Source organism: Callospermophilus lateralis, chromosome X, assembly GCF_048772815.1.
Source record: "Callospermophilus lateralis isolate mCalLat2 chromosome X, mCalLat2.hap1, whole genome shotgun sequence".
Lineage (NCBI taxonomy): Eukaryota > Metazoa > Chordata > Mammalia > Rodentia > Sciuridae > Callospermophilus > Callospermophilus lateralis.
The window spans coordinates 9,864,833-9,883,466 of record NC_135325.1 but is presented as its reverse complement, the minus strand read 5'-3'; the positions used below and the strand labels follow the sequence as shown (position 1 = coordinate 9,883,466).

The 18,634-nt window shown below is 30.3% G+C and overlaps 1 protein-coding gene across 4 annotated transcripts in view; it reads right to left on the bottom strand.

Annotated features, from left to right (window-relative positions):
- The window catches only part of Cnksr2 (connector enhancer of kinase suppressor of Ras 2), a 256,176-nt gene that overhangs the window by 116,497 nt on the left and 121,045 nt on the right, over positions 1-18,634 (bottom strand). For all 4 annotated transcript variants that reach the window (XM_077107065.1, XM_077107066.1, XM_077107067.1 and 1 more), the window contains exons 7-8: positions 17,664-17,723; positions 13,516-13,584 (exon numbers count right to left, since the gene is read on the bottom strand). In XM_077107065.1, the coding sequence (XP_076963180.1) occupies positions 13,516-13,584; positions 17,664-17,723 (129 nt within the window). The remainder of the gene's footprint in view (positions 1-13,515; positions 13,585-17,663; positions 17,724-18,634) is intronic.

Here is an 18,634-nt window from a genome sequence, read left to right as displayed (position 1 = left end):
CATTAATAAGCTGAATAATGTATTCAAATAATTGCTGACTATACTAAAACCCCATATGTGATAGCCATATCTTTCTTCCAGCATATCTATTCTCAACAATGAATTATACATTATTTATACTAAGCAATTTCTTTCCATTTTACACTATAATGTGATCATTGTTGACTAATTGAAGATTTTAAAGGCTACATGGTGTTTTGTTGTGAAATGTTCAGTACAATTTGATTCCTCCTATTCTTTCACACTTTCTATTTAATTTTTGCAGCAATAATTTAAAAATTAGAATTGTTTTCCCATGAAAAAGTGGAATGTTAATTTTTGGTGGGTTTTAATTTTAATTTTGGTGAGAATGTTAATTTTGGTGGGGTTTTAATTTTACAGCTGAATATTATTTTATTGGATATATAATGTTACTACTTTTATGTCAGCCTTTGTATTATCATTGATATAACACTAAGAATGTTTTAAACAAAAGCAAGCAAACATATACCAAGGATCATATATGGTAAATAACTTTGGCTCCCAAATTCTACTTCCAGTACCACAAGAAGATGACTGCACAAAAATCACAAAGAGAAATGTGTAACATATGTGTCACAGGATGATTTAACCAACCAAAACTTGAATATTATATAAATGTCTACTACTAAGGGATATTAAAATTGTGTGAAACAAAGTACGTTCCAAAATAGCAGGTATTATTTAATTCCATTTTTGTTAAAAAATATATATATATAGCTATGGAAGTCCAAAAGATATACACACCATTAATGGTGGTTACATTAAAAGGAAGTGAGAACTGCAATATGTACTTTCATCTTTGTACTTCTATTTCCTGAAATTTGGCAATGAAATGAGTTACTTTTATAGATAGTAAAAAGAACAAAATACATGAATTTATTTATGAATAATGGTAGTTTCAATTAGAAGAACATGAAATTTATAAATTAACTAATTGGGATTGCTTGTGATAGATGGAAAATTTCCACAAAAACCAAAGAACAATATTTAAAATAAAACACTAAAAGGTAGTGATGGGGAAACAAAATCTGCTTTGCTCATGATATTTTTAGATGATTAACAAAATCAAATACAAATTTATTAATCAGATATAGTCAATAATTCAAGAATTACATTACATCCTGATTTTTGAGTCAATGAATGATTTCAGTAGATATTCCACTTAAGCATTGTCAGTTTCACACAGAAATTACTGAGTAGGAATGAAGCCTGCTGAGTAATTTACAACTTATATATAACATTTTTCTCAACAACACAATTATGTTTTAACTCTATCAGTCCTTCAATATACATATGCCAATACATATGAAATATATAATTAACTCAAGTTAATAATTTTAAGGTTAGTTTTCCATTTTCTCATTTAAGTTTCTGGCTATAGTTTTAAAATATTAAGTACAATAGGCTTGAATGAGAACACATATAAAGATATAATAATGATATGGAAAATTAATGTAAAGATATACTAATAATATGGAAAATGAAGGTATTCTTTCTACTGACTATAATAAAAAATTTATGTACTAGGAGATAAATGGAGCTTTGAAGGAATGAAGAAAGGGGTCCTAGTGGCTACTAATATAATATTGTAAGTCACTGAATTAAGAAGAAATCAAATAAGGCACACAATTTAAAGAGATAATAGGTATGGATAAAAATGTAAAACAAATATAGTAAGTTCCAAAAAGGGAACTGGCTGACTGGTGAAATAGTGAGCTTGATATCAAAAGAGATATTGAAATATTCTTGCTCAGGCCAAATAATTAGGTGACTTCCAATGTCACAATACATTACAGTCCCCAAAACAGAATGGGTAGGAACAAGCAAATAGATAACAGATTAGTTTGAGTAAAGGAATGTGGTCCTGATATGTCTCTGCCTATGTGTCTTCCATCTTCTCTTCTTCTCAGCACCAGAAAATGTAGAGTTTTTTTCCTCTAGGTTAAATATTAGACAATTTCTAATATTTTATGTTCTTTTTATAATAATCTTTTCTCTTTCTTGATTTTCCATTAACAACTTCCTGCATATGACTCCAACATCTAACCACCTCTGATCCATTTTCAATTGAGTCATCCATTTTCAATTGTTCAGTTCATTGATGCTAATAGTTGCTAAATACACTGAATAATCAAGGACCAACAATTCACTCTACTAGATTCTTCATATCTATATTAAATTATTTTAATGTGTATTTTCATTTTCACAACAGCTAATGAGGTAAGCTAGTAAGCTGGTTTTGCACATGAAGATATTGAAGCAAAGAAATATTTTTTTCCTATCCAAGACTACAAAGATGGCAAAGCTAGAAATTATATTTAGGTATGGTAGATTCTACAACACGGTAAGTATTTTCAACTGAACAGCTACTGGTAACTCATATAAAAGCAATATTTTAAAAACTCAAGCCTATATTTCCTTGCTTTCATTCATCAAAATAATAAGTGCACCATCAGGTTTAGAATTTGGCATCACCTATGACTGTTTTCCCTTTTTAAATCCATGTACATGTCCTAAACATAGATGCTCGCAATTAATACCTCTTCTTACTGCCTTAGTCCTGGCTTGGGTATGTACTTGGCTAGACTTAAAACAATCCTCACCTGCCTTTCTGCTTCTAGTCTTTTGCAGGTCCAAAACATTGCTATGTGTAAAAGAATTCTTCCTTTCAAAATGTTTGATTAGCTCTCCAAAAGCCCAACTAAAGTATCAATCCTTGGGGCTGGAGTTGTGACTCAGTGGTAGAGCGCTTGCCTAGCATGTGCGAGGCACTGGGTTTGATTCTCAGCACTACATAAAAATAAATGCATTATGTCCAACTACACTAAAAATATTTAAAAAAAAGAACCTTCCTCATATAGGTCCTTTTAACTTTGGTATAGTTTTATCTGCGATTATTTCACTTTAATGTGAATTTCAAAGATTATAATGTGTCATCATGAAGGCTAGTTGAAAGGCATGTTGCTGAATTTTACTCCCCAGAGTTTTTCATCAAGTGGGAGTGTGGAGTAAGGCACACAATTTTTTAAAAAAAACACAGAGTCCTAAGTGATGCTCATGCTATTGGTATGGGAATCACATTTTGAGAACTACTTTAAAAGATGATGTGATCATTACAGGCAGTAACTGCCCATGTCTAGAATATTTTAGTTGTTTAATATGTTTTTTAGAACTAGATCTAAAAATTCAAATTGCTACATATTTATTATGTTGTTTATAGTATGGATACAATGTTGAATGCCATACAATCTGTGCTTCATTAACCCATTAACTCCCAAGTTTTCAATTTTGCAAATATTCAACAAAATTAACATAGGTACATTAAAATAGGTTGAACTCATGATATAGAGCTTACATATTACATTATAATTTTCATGGAATAATATTTTCTCATTCTCATATAATTACATTATCTACTGTATTTAAATTTTCACAGAGGCTCCACATCTGGGATATTGGGACAAAATGGGTTAAAGAGCATAATAACTAGGCAGGGGAGAGTTAGCAGATGAATAAACATTTAGAATATGGTTAAAGATTCCTTAACAGAGTAAATACAGGGTTCAGTAGAAGCCCCCACAAAAAGCACTTAATTCATACCATTCTTGAGGTCAGACAAGGTTTCCAATTAGTGTAGCTTAACTCTAAAATTTAGATGACTGAAAGGGATATGGAAGTTGAAGGGGTGAAGAAAGCTGTGAGATAAAGTATCATCAAGTTTGAACCAACTTTAAATAGTTGAATAGGACTGGATAACAGAACTAGAGTAAGGAGGCAGAAGAAAGAAGCAGAGGTCAGGTGCTTATAACAATTTTTTTAAATATGAATAATTGAGTTAGATGAGTAGTGAATATATGCTTTCCTTAAACAGTTTTTTTTTTTAATTTTCAGCTATATTTTTGCAAAAGCACTCTTTCCTCTGCTTTTAATTTTTTTTCTCACTTATAAAATCTTACCTATAAAGTCTCATCTCACATACAATGTCCATCATAAAGTCTCTTCTTACAACCGTTTTCCTTATGTGAGTATCATAATACACTGTATCTCTCTATTGGCATTTTTGTGCATTGTTGTTAATTGTTGCTATAGTTATAAATTTTTCCTTACCCTTTCCTCTTTACTTTCCCTCACAAAACTGGATTTGAGGGTTTGAGATAATGGTTTCATTTGTCTAGATATACCCTGTACTCAATAAGTTGCCTTACAAATGGTAAACAATTAATCAATATTTGTTAATGCTTTGATTAGTGAGATAATGTGGTGCCATGAGAACTAAATGTTTCAAAGACAATAAACATTGAAACTCCAAAGGAAGGCTTAGATTTATATGTAAAATCAAGTTGTTGTATTAAAATGTTCTCTACCTGCAATATAATTAAAATCCACCATATTAAAGATTAAATGAGCTCACAACCAAAAAAGTAATGTACTTTATACTAAAGCTACAAATAGACATTATTTATCACCCAAATTACCAATAAACTTTCAAACACTTGAAAAAATACGTCTAATGTTGGATACTCAAGATCTAAAGTCACTGTGATGTGATTATGACAACGAATAGAACATTTTTCTATTTATATCTGTAGTGGTTGCAAATAGTTAAAGTTTCTCTTTCTTAATATTTTAATAGAACAATTCATTTACATGAAGTTCATGGGCTAGGAAAACCATATACATGTTATATAAAATGTGCCTTATTATTAGCTATAGATAATGTTTTTATAAATGCCAAACTATTAATATTATCTTCCTTATTAGACAAGATAGAAGAAGTGTCTTCAGGCAATGTCTAATCTTATAATTTACTAATTTATATATAATCCCCAACACATACATTAAAATTTATTTCATATACAACATAAATAGGGTTAAAAATTCCAGAGAAAGTCACTAGGATATCCCAAATAGTAAAAGTCAGAGGTCCTGTTTTCTTGTGAATGGGGCCTTTATTTTTATCAGGCTGAAGTGGACAGCACATGCTGCTGGGTGAATCACAACATAAGTGGGCAGGTCATGGACAACTGGTTCCCAGGATTAGGTGCACAAGGGGTTGGTGATGAAGAGATGAGGTTTCCTTTCCTTTGGGCACAGAGAGGGAAGAAGTTGTCAGTGACCCCTTTATGGCTTGCCCTGGCCTGTTTTCCAAATAATACATGGTGAATTATTCGACCAAGATATGAAAAGATAATCACTACTCTAGATTTCAAGTAGCCAAAGTTACAAATAAGTAAGTGTAAAGGTAAGAAGTTAAGCCTATCAATCTAGACCTTAACCTCTTTCATGGCTATATTTGGTTACAAGAGAGCATCTTTATACATATAGTTAGAAGAATATTTCTTAAAATATTTTCAAAGTTATTAACCTTCACAAGACAAAAAAGGATTCATTATCAATATTTACACATACTCTTATTCACCAGTTGTAATGTAGAAATGATACCTGTTCATATAGGAAATTTTGGAGATTTTGAGGTGTGCCTATATGATTGTCTGATGATATGAGTCATGCTATAATCCAGATGTTCTCCTCTCTTTTTAAAATTACAGAAGATACATCCATTCATTCACACTATGGCTTATGACTCTGCTAAATTTTTTGGTGCTGAGATATTTATTATACTGTTCTTCTCCTTTGTAGTACTAAAAACTTATTGAAGTATCTGATAAGTTAATTATTTTATAATAATGATTACCTCTTTCTTCAGTGAAACAAAATGTGCAGAGGAAATATCATATAGTTAGTTATAGCATTTCAGAAGTAATGAGTTGACATATCCTGTCTTTCAAAGATTCTAGAAGCACTAAATTTTGAGCACTTATCTATAAAATTGACCTCCACCTAAATTTATTTTTAACAAAATATTAATGAAAACAGTCTTACACAGTTTAACTTTAATACATTTGGAGCTATTCTAATTTTGCTTTCACAATCATTTATTCCCTGAATAGAAATAAAAAAGTTTCTCATGGTTCAAATATAAGCTAAAGGGTATCATGCAATTAAAAACTATGCAATTGACTGATTTTAAATCCCAGCATAGAGTAATTTGAGTAGGTAATTCAGAGTATTCAGAAATGTCTCAAGGTTTACCCATTTGAAATAAAACCTTAGTATTGATAATTCACAAACACAATTAGAAACAACAGTCTCAGAGAGAAAAGAAGGAATAGAAGAATTGGAGATTTTATTTTAATTAGGAAAATTTTATGTTTATTCATTGAGTGGCTCATTATCTCATATTCTCGACTCTAAAAAGCACTGATCCAGTGAAATCAGAGTAGGTTAAGGCGTTTTTTGTTGTTTTCTTAATAACTTTTTTCCCCTTCAGGGCTTAATTTTACTATAAAATGTGGACCATGATGAGTTACAATTTAAATATATGTTCTAATACTTATTATTTTTATGTGAATTTTGCACTCATGTATATATAATATATGTGTATATAAAATGTGCATATATGTAGGTGTGCAGTATTTAAGGCACAAGCTCTAATGGAAAACATAATTTCTCACTGCCAAAGGTGAACAAGGAGTCCAGGAGAGAGCCAATTTGATCAGCAGAAGCAGCTTGTATTTTTCCCCCCATGGAATGTGTTCATAAATAATCAAGAAATTCTGAAGGTTACATCAGAATTTCTTGATTGACTTATAAGGAGGCTCATGGGAGAAATAAAATGGTAATCACAGTAATCATAATTTTTTCCTTTAAGTTTTATGAGTTCCTATACAATTCTTACCAAAGGTGGTGACTTTCTGTGTCCTGTTCTTTGCACTGTCTTCTGTAACCTATCACTTATATTAAGTGTGCCCTTTATATTGCTGTGGTAAGCTGATTCCAAAGCTGGGGGTATAGTTCAGCATCTTTAATAGACCCATATTCCATTTCAATATGGCATTTGGTAACATTGTGGTTTCTGAAGTCCAAATGTTTATTTTGGAGGCTTCATGTTTTTCATTAATTTATGCTATACTATATGAAACTAAATTACACCTAATTTAGTTTTATTTCATCATTATTTATGGAGTCCTCTGACTTCTCCCCAAAATATAAATTTTCAGACTCAGTCTGAAAGCCTTTGATATAAAGAGAAGAGGAGGAAATCATATCATAGTGAAGGTGAAATTGTGGGATAGACCTCTGATTGTACTATAGAACTTGAATATTCAAAAGAGCAAACATATTTGAAAAGATGTTAAACTAAATTTTTGTAAAGATATTGAACAAATTAAAATTCAAAACTATTTTATGTATAGCTATACTTTCCTGTAGTTCATTTCTGTTCTTCTTGTAAAAACATTGGGAATATTTTTTAAATAAAAAGAAGAGAGTCCCAGTCACCAAAACTAAGCGATGAAACAAAGCCCCATTATGTAAAAATCTGAAACTCCATTTTTTAAAGAATTCTGAGAAAACATTAATATTTGTTTATGAAAGATTCATAATTAAATTCAATTTAGGAGCCCAAATGATAAAAGTAAAAAGCAACCCAAAACTTTGTATTTGAAAATTAGTATACTTAAAATTTTACTTTAAAATGTCACTAGCAGATACTTAGCAAAGATATACTTATTTGAAAATACTTGCAAATATTGAAATATGTCTATATTTATCAAAACACAAAATAAAGCATTTTAAATCTCTGTTAATAAATGGTATTTGTTTAAGAACTTCCAGCATACCCGTTAATACTTTCAATGCATCAGTTGTTTTAGAAATTATTTTACCAGAATTCTGGCAACTCAGACAAAAAAGGTAACACAATGTCAGCTCTAAATGGGATGAACCATGATGAACTCTATATGTCATCTGTCTCATTTAAATTTTTTATGCCCAGTATTAGGGTAATAAAATGTAGAAGGTACAGTGTGAGAGGAAATGTATTGAGTGGCCATATTACCTACAATTTCAGCTGTCATGCTGATCAGAAATATAATTTAGTGAATGAAATCTATATTTGAATCCTAGAACTAAATAACCTCAAAAGAATTTAATATTAATGTCATCATCTCTAATTTTTTATTATATGGTGTTCCATAGTCTTTCCCTTTCATGTAATATTTTTCAGGTAGTTAAATGAATCTACTAGTTGTCCACTCTTACTATGTATAGAGAGAGGATTAGGCAATTGTGACCATCAGGAAAGAGAAGGAAAAGGGCTGAGGTTACTGGTACTGGTTTGCAAATGAGCTACACACTTATGTTAATAAACTAGAGTAGGTAAGAACTTCGAGTAATATATTGTAAACATACAAAACAATAATCCTTGGAAACTTCTTTAAATTTTATACGAAACTATTTTATATTTAACTATACCTTGACACTGAAAGATATATTCTATTTATAAAATTAAGAGTAACCATTTAGAAAGCATTTACTCTTGCTGGTAAAAGTAGTAAGAACTGCATAAATGAGAAAAAAAATCAGACTGAAGATCTGCAAAGAAAATAAGTTGGTTAACAGCAAGTTATGTCATTCTTACGGCATCGTGTAACTCATCTCACTTATGTAAGAACTTAATGACTTTTAGTTTGATAATAGAAAAATAACATTAATTTGGATGATAAGGTAATGAACTGATTTCTCTAGGCAAAATAAAAAATACAATTTATGTCAATATTCAGTACTTCAAAATCAGTTTCCACACATTAATCAAAACCAAAATGTTCAATGTAAAATAATAATTAAAAAACCCTCTGATCATCTCACAAACTAACTACCTGCTATATAAGATGAATCCAAAATAAAGTATTAGTATGAGTAACTGAAATCTATGGAAATCTATGGTACATTGTTTCCATTAATTTTTATTAAATGATTCTTTATAATTCTTTCCATTCCAAATGAGAATAATTTATGGCTTCTGTTTATAATATCATTTTATTAATCCTAATATTGTTATTTTAGGGTATTATCATGACCATTTATTAAGCATATGTTAAATACCATCCTAGCATAATTATTCCTTCTAGTCTAGTAACATCTTGTGTTTACAGGAATAATATATGAGATATACCAGAAACACTGTCATTGAAGGTCTCAATTTTCAATATTCTGTGTGTAAGTAATTAAAAGATAAATACTTTCTCCTTTGAGAAAGGAAAACAGAAGAAAATAGGCAAAAGTAAAGAAAACAAAACAAGGCAAAGAATAGATCAGAAATAGTCAATTGAGAAGAGATGAGAATGGTAAAGGAAAGGAGAAGAAAGTGTAATAGAAAGCAAAGTTAAAAGTAAAGACTAAAATTTAGTAAAATAGAAAAGAGAAGGCACTTCTTATGTCACGTGATGTCATAATACTGATTCAACTAAATGAGCCACTCATTTCTGCTGAAATCCAGGGAAAAGATGGTAGGGGTAAGAGAGAGAAAAAAGCACAGATGAACTTTAATGGGTAACCACACTCTCATCCATTGATTATGTTGGTTTCCCATTTGAACATTATTCTCCTCTTCTGGGGGTTGAAGGAATAAAAAGTGATAATAGAGTTAAAAATGAGAGGCTAGAGTAAGAATAAGAGAAAATAAAAGAGACAAATGAAGTTAGAATGAATTTTCCAGATGACGCAATAATCCTTCAATCTATTTCCTTCCCCGCCACCCTTTCTGCCATCACTTTCAATTCTTGCTCAATTATGTTTACCATTTTGAGGGTAACAAAAGCCACTTGCTTAAAGTACTTATTTTCCATATTGCACTAATCATTGTTCAACATTATGACTATCTGCTGCAGTCTATCTTCTTCTTAACTATCCCAACCTGGATATTTTTCCATTCTGGCAGCCTTTACAGGCACATCCATTGAGCCATTTCTTGCCTTAATAGTCATCAGGTTCCAGAAGACCTTTCAAAATAGCAGTGAATATGTTTAATTATTAACACAAAGAAAGAAAAATTTTTCAAATGCTGGATTTAACCACCATATGCCTCTCTTTTCAACTGATATTCCTAAGAAGAAAAATATCTGTTTTTAGTATGGATAGAATCTTTAGAACACTTACACACCAAAACCAGTATTAACACCAATTTAACAGATTCCTCAGAAATATGCCCAAATTTTGAATAACTATAATTAGTCTCATCAACTAGAAAAGTGCATCATGAGGGCAGAGTTGCTTGTTCAAAGTATGCCGAAGTATCTCCCAGGGAGAGGACAGGGATGTAGTGGCAGATGAAGTGGAAAAAATCTTGGGGGATTCCAGCAGCCTTTGAGGAGTTGGATCTTCAGTGGAAGGGAAGACATTCAATAGGACTCAGTCTGCTTTGCTTGGATGTTCATGATTTTTTCTTCTTCCTACCTGGCAGCCACAGTTTCTCAGCCACAGAAGTATGTTGGTTTGAAAAGCTTAAAAGCCACTTATAATAAAGCATATAGCAACATGAAAAAGGACATATGACTTCCAGTTTCATTTCAAATAGAAAATATACTTTTTTTTTTAAAAAAAGATCAACCTAGAAACATACTTATCTAATTGGACACCTTTAATATATAACATACTAGCAATTTAAAAATATAATATTTGAATTAATCTGTGATTCATTCAACTTTCTCCAACCCTCAGAGAAAAGTTTCAAGTTGTTTTTCTATGGATCTTAGAGAAAAATGATCAGATTTATATATATATACATATATATGTGTGTGTGTGTGTGTGTGTGTGTGTGTGTGTGTGTGTATGTATAAAAACTATATATATAAACTACCTGTAGTAGCAGGAAATTTTAAAATTACTGAAAAATATGAAATGAGCTTCAATATCCTAAACAATAAAATTTAACATTCTTCTTTTCATTGTTGAGTCTAAATTGGTATAGAATAATATTGATAATATCTCACTATTATGATGAATGAATTAAAGAATATTAATGATGTATCAGGCCATACCTTAATGCAACATCATAACCAACCCCTAATGTCCATTGTGATGAAGGAAGATATAGAAGGGATAATTGCAAACTATAAATAATTTATACTTGTTAGAATTAATTTACCCACCTACCAATACTTTTGTAGTAACAAAACCCAGAGAATTTCCATTTTACCACCTCTGTATATTGTCTAATAAGAAGTTAAAGGCACTATACAAAATACAACACAGGTGACAATAAGAAGACGCCAAACTGGGTTGCATTTAATAAAATGTATCATTCTTGAAGAAATATGCCTCTCACTTGAACACACAGAAGAAAATCTGGTAACTGGTTACATTACTAAATGAGGCTATTTTCAAGAAATTCAACATATTGTCCTGTCTCCATTATAAACCCCAAACCAATCTGTTTGCTCCAGTAGAAGACTGCTAAGAAACAGAACTCCAACTGGCCCAACTATTGTAGCACGTAAAAGAGAAGAAGAGGTAGGAAAGTTAATTACTATTGATTTCCTAATATGTGCCAGCATTTTGATAGGTATTTTACATATTTTAGCTATCTGAGGGGAACAAGCCCAGTGAAGAAATGGCAGTAAAGTTAAATCAACCGTATTTCTAATTTCAGTTCAGCTGATTTAGTACCCCAGTTAGGTAAAATTTCACTTTCTTTTCTCTTTTACACTTGGTTCCACTTAATCTCTCACTGAATCTGAGATTTACTCATATGCTTATTAGAATTCTTCCCCTTTTGGTTGATAATTTTATAATTTGAATTTTGGAAGGGTATAATATAAATGAAGTAAGAACATGGATCTTAAAAGCTTTGAGTTGTAGGTAAAACATCATTCTAAGTCTCAATTTTCACATACACCTTCTTTGCAGGACTGCCATAAGAAAAAAAATAAATAAAATATGTAAAATACTATAATGCTTGGCACATTGTAAAAGCACAATACGTATTAGCTATGGTTATTATTTTTATAAAAAAGTAAACTGATTCTCAGTTAACATGTCTCACTCACAGCCATAAGTCAATTCCAGAGTGAAACCTAGAACCATGTTTCCCCAACCAACACTCTGCAATTTTTAGTATTTTAGCATATTCCTGTGATGCAAGGATGCATTTCCACATTCTTGTAGTATTTGAAAGTCACTAATCCTTATATATTTTTATTAGTTCATTTGTAGACTTTAAAAGACTTTCATATTCATTTGATAAACATCAGAATCTTTGCACCACAAAGAGTATCCTTTAAACAATTTTATTTTTCATTAGAGACTACTTTCTATTCTCTTAGAATTAACCAAGTGGAAATTCATGCAGAAATGGTTCAATATAAGTCATATTTGTTACTGTACTATTGTAGACACAAAGGCTCATCTACTGAAACAGTTGCTTTATCCCACTTGCCCAAATCCTCATCTTATGGTACAAGAAAGAAACTTCCATCAGGACAAACACTTTGTACAGTTTCTAGTAATGAGAACAGAAAGTCATCAACACCATCATAGGACAGAAAGGCTTTTTCTATTACCAACACTTTATTATTCAGTGCCAACCACATAACCATATATTTAATTTTTAAAATTTTGATCAACTTAAACTTTACATAGACAATAAACATACTGAAGAAACATGATGACTATGATTATAAGTGTTTAGTAGCCTTTCTAAAGTATCACTGAGAAAAATCACTCTTTTCATAAAGTTTCTATTATTATGACATGCAAAAGAAAATTTAGTTAAATTGTATAACATGAAATAATTACTCACTCTAAAGAGTTAGTAAGCTGTAAATAGAATCTTTATTCAAAAAATCCCATACTTTCTTCAGATGAAGATTATTACTTAATAATGTTGGATAATTTTAACTTCACTTTTTTACACACAACACTTCATTTTGGCAAAGAGGGAAACAAAATGAATCAACTGAGATGTAAAAATTAAAAATATATATTGTTCATTTTCTACATCTAAAATTAATAAAAATCTACCACAAGCACAGAATATCACTCTTATTCAATGGATTTGTGAGGTTCACAGGCCAATAAAATTTTATAAACTTATTTAGTTAAGTGTAATAGTTTTAAAACTAAAACTATAGTCCCCTTTGGGAAATGAAGAGCCAATTCTGCTATTAAAGATTAAAATTTTTATAAAAATCTACATTTAAAATAAACAAAAACTCATCACACTTTAATGAACTAATCAATGTTAAAGTAGATAAAATAATGTATGCTGTTACAAAACATATCTACTACAATTCATTAATTTGTAAAAATGAAATTTTTGAAAGTTATACTAGAAAAGGTTGAATTTATATACATCACAACTTTAATTTCTATTTCAAAATTGTTATCCCAGTTCATGTAGTATATATTATTATCCTATACTTGTCATTATAGAAATGCACATCCAAGTTCCATCACCACTATTTCTTCATTTTCTTTTAAAGTTATGCCTTATATTGCATCAAAAAATTAACAAGAATAGTTATTCCGTTTTTTAAAGACTTGTTCTATTAGTTTATATACAAATTGGCATTTCAATTCATTGGCATTCTTTCAAAGCTTTAGCAAATTTTTAAATCAGTTCCTCCCACTGACTCTTAAGGTAATTATACATACCACAGTCTGATGATTAACTTGAATCACTTCATCGCCAGCATGGATTTTCTTACACCGATCTGCCGGTGACTGAATTTAACATAAAAGAAATGACAAAGAACATGAATTTTATCAGTTATTTCCTTTATCTGGAAACACTACAATAATTTAATCTCCTTAAATTAGATTTTAAAAATTAAACACAGGGCTGGGGATGTAGCTCAGTGGTAGAGTACTTGTCTAGCATGAATGATGCCCTGGGTTCAATCCTTAGCACTATGAAAAAAACTTAACTATAATCTTTAAGGAATTAAACTAAAAAACTATTATTGGTATTTAATATACTGTTTGTATTCTATTTTTAGCCAATGATAGGAAATAGAAATTCAAAATAATATATAGATATTTATGTTTTAAAAGAATAATGTGCTTCTGAGAGCATTAAGAGAAAAATGATAATTGGTATTAACCTTTGCAGACTTTATCCAGGCAACAGTGCTGGGCTCTACTGTGCAACTGCTTCAAAAATATATTTCAAAATATTATCTTTTTACTTTGACCTTTTCAATTTAATACAAATGATTCACATTAGCCTCAACAAATGAGTATTTCAAGTACAAGCATATGACCAGCATCAAAGCTTTAAAGTCTGATAACTAAATTGTAAATTTGTTTCAGCAATAATAATACCAATTCAGAATAATCCAGAAAAGCAAATTAAAATATGAATAGCAATTAGCTCAAAATTACTTACACTCTTAAGTACCTAGTTACAAGAGCATGCTATTTCTTATGTTTCACACAGGGTAATACACTGGCCAAACAAAACCACATTAAATGAACTAAAATGCCAACAATTATACAGTATATAGCAATTCCATCACTTTATCTCTTTAGTCCCACATGATAAAACAAGAACAAAGAAAAAGCAATTTTGTAACTTAATGTTGACAAGTTTCAAGAAAAATTTTGGAAACTAAAATAGGATTTAGGACAGAAATTTTGTAATATTGTAGGTGTGGGTAATGAAGTTAAAGTAGTATTTTCTTTTTCCCATAAAGACTACTTATTATTGATTATATGCATGTTTAGTCATTTTAATATGGCACTTTTAATATGACACTATACCTTTCTATTTTGAATACACAGAAATTTTTTTATATAAAAAATGTTTATCAAATCAACTATAAATATAGTTATATTACTCATTAGTATCTATTGAAAACTAAAGAATGATACGGTGATAGAATCTGCAAAGTAAAATGCTACTTTTGAGACCCTGGAATAGGATTTACTTTGAAAGTAATTTTGAATTACTTTATGTTTGATTCAATTTCAATTTCCAATTATTTCAAAAACAAAGTTTTTGAATATTAACTTCAACTCACCAAGTTTTTAAAAATTCACAATAAAATTATTTGCCATAGGCTAAAATTCAAAACAAGATACTATTCCAAGGAATTTTTCAGTTATTGAAGTGATGACAAACCATACCATTAAGGGGGTAGATTCATCTATATGAACCCTATTCTAAGAAAATATCATATCTCATAGCACCTTTAGGAGGTCAGAATATTACCTAATCTGATTAGTACTATGTAATGATTCTGAAAAGTCTGTAAATCATTATTATAACTATAGTCGGTTCCTGGGTTATTTGTTTCATGACTGATCTTTTAAAAGGAGGATATGAAAGAAAAATATCAGGCAAATGGCTCTATTCGTGATGTAAAAAAATGATGGTTGGTATATAAAATTAAAAGGTAATCATAAAACTTTTTGCACAGGTCAGTGAAAAAAGGAGTAAGTCATATAAATTATGACTTAACACCTAATTAGACTTTAAGTGTTAAAAGGTATCCCAGAGATCATGTTGTCCAAACTCCTCATTTTTTAAAATTTATTGGTTCTTTTAGTTATACATGATAGTAGAATCCATTTTGACACAATTATAAAAGCATGGAATGTATCTTGTTCTAATTCAGTCCCCATATATGAAAATAAAGAAACTAGGGCACAGCAAAGCAAAATATAACTTACCCATTTTTTATGAGCAGCTTTACTAAAACAACACAGAACTGCTAATTATAAATAACTGAAGATAATAAAAATAGTAAAATATTTTCAAGAATAACCAAAAGATGAACTATTAAAACATGATTCATATTTGAACTACTCCTAGATCAATCTTTCCCTTGATCATTTATTAATTTATCAAATATTGCTGAGTGATTAATATGATCAAGGCATAGTGCTCAACCTTTTGTTTTTTACAGATCTCAGAAAACAGAGAGAATATTCCTACAAATCTTCATGATACATTTCTTTTTTTTTAATATTTATTTATTTAGCTATTGGCGGACACAACATCTTTGTTTGTATGTGGTGCTGAGGATCGAACCCGGGCCACACGCATGACACGCAAGTGCGCTACCACTTGAGCCACATCCCCAGCCCCATGATACATTTCAAAAGCACCATTTCTGTGATTCCTACTCTGATTTCACTTGACAGCATTTACTATTTTTTCCTTTATTCATCAAAGCAAACTGTACTACCTACTTCTACAGATGAACCTCTACTTGCTATCCACTCCTCAGGGAAAGCAAGCTAATTTATTTTAGAAAACCTTCCATTTCTGAGTACCATGCCTAAAATTTGGCAGACATAGAGTACAGGCTCATTAAATGAAAAAAAATGTATAAATGAGTGATCAAATGAATACCCAAATAAGAATGATTAAAGGCAAGATTATAGTTTATAGCATCTGACTGAATTTAAAATTGTTAAATAGTTGACAATATGTATTTAATTGATTTTTATTGTTGTTGTTGTTCTTGTTTTGGTACCAGGGATTGAATCCAGGGGTGCTTAACCACTGAGCAACATCCCAGCCCTTTTTGATTTTTTTTTTATTTATTTTGAGACAGGGTCTCACTGAGTTGCTTAGGGCCTCATTAAGTTGCTGAGGCTGGCTTTGAACTTGTAATCCTCTTGCCTTAGTCTCCTAAGCAACTGGGATTATAGGCATGCACCACCGCACCCAGCTTTTAACTGATATTTTTGATCCCCTCTTACTCTTATATTTAATACCAAATATAAAGCTGCTACAGCATTCCTACTGCAATGTACTTTGTATGTTTCACCTTTTACAAGAAACCAAGATAAATATGTAGAAATACCAATAAGTGATTGAAGTTAATAGGTGAATTAGATGAAGAAGATGTTGACTTTTAAGAATAAGATGTTGGTCAAATGTTGAGATTAATAATAATTTGAGATTACACAAATTCTACCTCAGTCTTTGTTAAAGAAACACAGCATAAACATGCTGTTATAATTTCTAATAGAAAAAATAATAAATTTATCATCTGCTTATAGGGAAATCTGGGATAACAAAATGTAGGAATAATGATTTACTATGTTATTCAATTTTATTATACTAATCATGTTAACACCCAATATGATCACTTCGTATTTCCTTTTCTATAGCATAGCTATAGTTCTCTATAGTAGAGCCTTTCACATGTATTAACTTATTTTATTTTCACAATAATGTAGTGAGGTATGTAGGATTTAGGCCTGAGGATTTCTGACCCACTGCTTATAGTGGTTCTCAAACTTGTACATGCCTCAGAACCACCTGTTAAAACAGAATCTCTTATGATTAAAGGCTGGTCCCCAGAATTCTTGATTCAGTAGGTCTAGGGTGGGGTCTGAGAATTTGTATTTCTAGCAAGTTCTCAAGGGATGCTGATACTGCTGCTGGTTCAGGGACTTCACTGTGAAAATCACTTAGCTATACCATTCTGCCTCTCCTCTGACTTCAGAGAATTGATTTAACTGATGTTCTTTTTAGGAATTAGCTAATTTTCTTAAAGTAACTAAAGTTTTTACAGATTGAGGTGCATTCTTTTAGGTGTCACAATAACTTTTCATGAACCAGAAAATACTCAACAAAGATAACTCTCTGGTTGTAAATAGAAAATACCGGATTTACTCTAAGTAGCTATTCTAAACTAAATAAAATGAATACAATTCAAATGAAACCAGCACCTATTAGCTCTATATATTTTCAGTCATTTGTCCCATTTGTTCTGGTCCTCAGCAGCCAATCTCATTCAAATGAGATATACATACACCAAAATTTGAAATGTTGCAATACTTACATTTTCTGTGGTTCCAGTAATTACATGGAGGCCATCATATGTTGATTTAATATACATACCCTAAGAAAAAGACAGCATCAGAAAAAAAGTGATTGAAATATTTTCAAATATATTATAATTTCATTTAAAAAACCCATGATTTAACAATGCTGTTTTAAACCTGGTGAGAAATTACTATCTCAATGTTCTGTTTTCTAAAGTTTATCTCAAAAAAAAAAACTACACTCAATCAAGTAACTATTTGATAAGTAATTTACCTATGGAATTTATAAAATGCAGTATAGTAATTTAATACTCTGAAGAAAGGATACACCACACTTCCCCCCCAAATCTATAGTATAAACTTTGTGGTAAAATAAAAATTATAACAGGAAATTCAAATACCGGTACGTTATTAGCCCTGATATAATTTCACAATAAAAAGTAGGTTTCTACAGAGATACTTCAACTATAACTAACTGAAGCCAAAAATGTAGCAAAATCTTATGTACTTTGTTCTCCTGATATTTTTAGTATTTTTCCTTTATTTATTTCCTCCTTTATTTTCTTCTGTTATTTCTTATTGATTATATCAAATCATCTCTATATCAGTAAGTAATTAAAAGGTAATGTGTGGCAATTCTTTCTCCCAAAGGCAAGATTTCATTTTCCATTTAAATAAAGCCATTTTACAAAATGCTTCATTAGAGTTTTAAAATTTTCCAGAAATCCTGAAATTCAGCAGGCTTTAAGAATAAATGAAAACTTCAAATTATGGATGGTGATGAGAATTTAAAGAAAAAAAATCACAATAAAAGATTCATAGTTTAGATATTAAATAATTTAAATATATCAGAAAAATATGATTATGCAAATGGTTTATTTTGTCCTCAAAGAAAGAATCTGTTACTCTTATTCTCTTTTGAGCATAAATTACCTGAATTTTACCTACTTTGAATTTCAAATTATTAATTTCATATAAAAAATCACAA